Source organism: Temnothorax curvispinosus, unplaced genomic scaffold, assembly GCF_003070985.1.
Source record: "Temnothorax curvispinosus isolate PA1 unplaced genomic scaffold, ASM307098v1 QBEX01014463.1, whole genome shotgun sequence".
NCBI classification, from domain to species: domain Eukaryota; kingdom Metazoa; phylum Arthropoda; class Insecta; order Hymenoptera; family Formicidae; genus Temnothorax; species Temnothorax curvispinosus.
The window spans coordinates 1-5,004 of record NW_020224243.1 but is presented as its reverse complement, the minus strand read 5'-3'; the positions used below and the strand labels follow the sequence as shown (position 1 = coordinate 5,004).

Sequence of the window (5,004 nt, the reverse complement as noted above, 5' to 3'; positions counted from 1 at the left end):
GTCTTAATTCCTATCTACCATAAATAAACGGACATGAGGATTTTACCTCCTTTTTTTATTACAAATAAACTCATTCATATTTTTCGACACGTATAAAATTAGGAAAATTATGTATGTACATACATATGCAGGGTGGACAAAATATAGCATGAGTTGATACAAAATAACGTATTTTGTCCATCTTGTATATATGTATATGAAAAAGTATACATGTGCTATAATCTATATTATTATAATATTTTTTTATTATATAATTATTATAATAATTATCATATAATAAAATTTTTATAATTATATAACGTGTATAAATTCGTACGGGACCGCGTCAGCCTCGATCGACCAATGCGATTACATCGCCCGCGACGCACGATATCCAATGAGCGTGCTGCGACGAGTGCAAGGTTATGTTCGTTGGATATTGTGTGTCGCGCGCAATTGACGTGATCGTGCGTGATCATGCTTGGATGCCGAGGTCATATCACAGCATACTGCAGCCGTGTTTCGTGTCTGGCATCACTGCTGGGAGTGCTGAGTCGTGCTATTTAATAAAGTCAGCAATCAATTATCGAAAATGAGTGAAAGTCCACCGGTAAGTTTTTCATAGTGTTATTTCTCATTTATCTGTTTTTAACTTCAAGAATTCTCGTTTTCTACATATATATTTGTACTATATCGTCGTTTGATGTTATCATAATATCAATATTTGGTTATTATTGGTTATTATAATGTCAAAATGACATCAGATGATCGATAGCTTTCTACTTGTTTTGTGTTCTTAAAGAGTTTATAGACAATTATGATTACTTCATAAATAATAACTTATGAAATATAATTTTCATATAGTTCATAATTTGTTAATAAATATTTGTTCAAGTTTATTTAATTGGAAACGTTGTGTGCTCTCATATGCTTTACTTTATAACCTTATTATGCAGGTTAAATGTTATCGATCATCAATAATTCCACTATTCTTATACTTCTTGCTTTTGCCATTATTTATTTATGATTTGCGTACTATCGAGATTTTTATATTCTTGTAAATGCAACATAAGCAGCATACATATATTAATGTTATTATACATTAATTGTTTTTATGTAATAAATATTTATTTTATATATTGTTCTTACATGCGAAGTATCGTAGAAATGCGCAGAAGAAATTTATCAAGGATTTAATTCGCCAAAGTAAGAATGAAGCAAATCTGGCTGATTTAAGAAGACGAATAACCGCGGTCTACGAAGCAGAAACTTCGTCCGATGATAATGAAGAAATTCATATGCCTATTCCAGAGATCAACAATGAAGATATTCCTTCAGAAACAAATAGGTCTGAATTATCAGGAATATTATCAGCAGGATCTGAGGCATCTAATGATAGTTTTTTTGAAAATGAAAACACTATAAATGGTAGTGATGTTGATAGTGAATTACATTTCGAAGATGAGAACAGCGACAGTGATGGAATTGCTGAAATGGATGATGTTAATAACAGATGTAGTGATCATGAAGATAATGACTTAATGAATCAATTTGAAAATGATGAAGACAGAAGTTTTTATGCTTTAGCAACATTGAGAGAGTGGGCTCTTGAAGGAGGTGTGTTATCCATGAAGAAGTTGAATAATTTACTCCTTAGATTGAGGGTATTGTTTCCTAATTTACCCAAAAGTTACAAAACCTTACTCCAAACGCCTCCAACCTTAGGTGTTCAACAGCTACCTGATGGATCACAACTGTGGTACAAGGGTATAAAAGCAAACCTTGATAATATGCTTCTTACTGAATATTTAAATGTTCACAATTCAGTTATTATTGATGTCAATATGGATGGCCTTCCATTATCTAAAAGCTCTAAATTAAAATTTTGGCCAATTTTAGGTTATTTAATAAATACAGAAAATGAGCCGTTTATTATTTGTTTGTATTTTGGTGATCATGATCCTGCTGATACGCATTCTTATCTGCACGAATTCGTCAATGAATTAGAGGATTTATTGGAAAATGGTTATGTTCGGGATGGCTTCGCATATCCATTTATAATAAGAAATTATATTCTTGATGCACCAGCTCGCTCATTGGTGAAATGTTGTGTTAGTCATGGAGGTTACGGAGCTTGTGAAAAGTGTACCTGTGTTGGTGAATATGTTGCTGATCGTGTAGTCTACACGAATCTGAATGCTCCATTGCGAACTGATCACTCGTTCATCACTCAGGAAGATCCACTTCATCATATAGGCCGTTCTATTCTAGAGAGAGTACATACAGGAATGGTTTCCCAATTTAGATTAGATCCATTTCATTTAGTCTGGCATGGAGTCTTTAAACGATTATTGATGACATGGATGCAATGGAATGGACCATGGAAACTTAGCAAGTTCTCCAGAAAAAATATTTCTGACAATTTAATTTTTTTAAAGGATTTCTGTCCAAGTGATTTTTGCAGACCACCGAGATCAATTAACGACTGGAAGATGTACAAAGGTACAGAAGAGAGGAGATTATGTCTTTATGATGAACTCCTAGTATTTCGTGATGAATTGCAGAAAAACGTTTACAAAAACTATCTCTTACTTCAGACTGCTCTGTATATCCTCTCCAGCCCTTTGCATGTCAATGTACTTAATGACTTTGCTAATGAATTACTCAGAACTTTCATTCAGCATTGTATCAATTTATATGGGAGACGTTTTGTGGTGTATAATGTTCACTCACTCTGTCATTTGGCTCAAGAATGTGCAGAACACGGACCTCTGGAGAATTTCAGCTCTTTTATATTTGAAAATCGTTTAAAATCACTCAAAAGTAGCCTAAAATCTGGATATAAACCACTACAACAAGCTGCACGACGAGATTTAGAGCACACCAGAACAGTAAAAATTAAATTGAAAACTAAAGAAAAGACTGTTCAACTTTCTTACAGACATGACGATGCAGAAGAACAATTACCAGGGACATATTTTCACTGTCTTTCTATTGATAGTGTAATTTTCCGGACTGGTATAAAGGACTCTTGCTTCTGCACAAGAGATAAAAATGTTTATATTTTGAGGAACACTGTAGAGCAAGAGAGAAGAGTGATACTTGTTTGTAACAAGTTTCAAAAAATAGACAATTTCTATACATATCCTTTGCCATCATCTCGATTAGGCATTGTTACAGTCTCAGAAATAGATGACGAAAGGCTTGTCGTGCCATTGCAGAACGTTCATGCTAAGTGTTGGTTGATGCCTTCCAAAGATAATTCTTTTTTATGTGTTCCGCTTCTTCACACAATGCCATTGTTTCAATAATATTTAACATTTTTTTAGCTAGGGTATGTTTAACATTTAAAACATGAAAATTTTACAATTAAAAACATTGTCATTGCTCAAAAAGTACAATTTATGGTATGAAAAAACATGATTATTAAATTTTATTTTTTACCTTTTTATTTTGCAGTTTGTGGTCGTGAAGTTCTTATCTGCCGATAATGATGAAGATGAATATTACGAGGTAGCTCTCTCAAAGTGGCTTCAAGATTTAGATGAAAATTTGATCGGGAGCATACTCTGGCCAGGAGATAATTCTACAGCAGGGACGTTAGTTCGAACTCAAGTGAATGCGCAATCAAATTGGTCCATTTATGCAGTGGAAGTTAAAAGATATTATGGTAAGCAATTTTTCTTTGTATTCTTTTTACTTAAATCTTAGTAATAATATTTCTCTGCTACAGATACATATTTTCATGCACGAAAAGGATTGGCAGGAATAATAGAATATGCCTCAGCCTATGAGACTGATACTGGAAAAGAAATGGGAAGAGGAAAAAGAAAGAAGAAAAAAAACCCAAACTCATCTTCATCAGAGTCTGATAATGACCAGCACTTAGAAAATCAAGTTAAGAAAAAAAAGCCAAGCATTCCATCACCACCAGCAATCCATGTTCCTGAAGCTTCTACCTCAGTCGATAAGATTTCTAGTCATAAGGGCAAAAGAAACATTATTGAAGATTCCTCAAACATCAAAGAATCGAAAGTTGCAAGACATCTAGGTAAACCTATATCATCAGAAAATAATCGTCAGAAATTGATTGATAGGATCATCAGTGAAAGGAAGAAGACTATGGAGAAAGCTGAGGAGAAAAAGAATGCTATGCTACGCAGTGTATCTTCAAAAGTTCTACAATCATCATCACAAAACCAATCTAAACTCAGCACCTCTTTTTCTAAACATTTTGTGAAGAGTTCTCCAAAGAAGATTCTATCCAAACCAAAGACCAGAGAAAAGGTTAAAAGCTCTAAAAACTCTACACCTTCTGAAGTTTCTCTACAAGCTTCATCATGTGCTTCGGAAAATCAGTTTACACCTGAAAAAGAAACATCTATTGTGAGCCCTTCAAAAGTGTACAATAGGAAATCTGACGATTCACCTAGAAGTCCACAAAAATCTCCTTCTTCCTCATCAGAGAAAGTTGATACTTCGCTATCCGCACAGGAAAAGCATAGCCCACTTTCCTCCAAAAAAAAGTTAGATCCACTTGTTCGTAATTTGTCAAATTTTTTTAGTGCAACAGGTACGTTAAGTATTTTTTTTGCATATACACACAAACGCGCGCGCGCATACACATGCACACGCACACGCACGCACACAAGTTGTAATAATTTATGTCATTTTATGTTCACATATTTTCAAATTTTAACGAACGTTTTATAAAATTAGAAAAAACATTAGAAGGCATTAGTAGTAAGCTTGAGGTTGTTATTATGAACCAAACAAACTTAAATAGAAGTCTGCTTCCGGAACAGGCTGTCATCAATAGACCCTCAAATCTACCCTCTCTGCCTCTGAGGGACATAAAAGGCCTCGAAGAATTTGAGAAATTTTTATCCAACGATGTAAATCTTTCAGCAGCAGTAAGTAATATTTTATTATGCTTATACAACTTGATACATTTTTATTATTTTATAGCTGGATTCTGGATATTCACTGCCAGTACTGAATCTATAGTTTACGTCACATACACTA

General features: G+C 33.8%; 1 protein-coding gene across 1 annotated transcript; it reads left to right on the top strand.

The window, feature by feature from the left end:
• Window positions 1–465: 465 nt before the first annotated feature.
• LOC112464697 lies at window positions 466–4,892 on the top strand (the record flags this gene model as incomplete). Its single annotated transcript, XM_025031839.1, has 4 exons — window positions 466–589; window positions 3,439–3,649; window positions 3,713–4,552; window positions 4,699–4,892. Coding segments are annotated over exons 1-4 (1,263 nt in total), but the record flags the coding sequence as incomplete, so codon positions are not given.
• Between the last annotated feature and the right edge of the window lie 112 nt (window positions 4,893–5,004).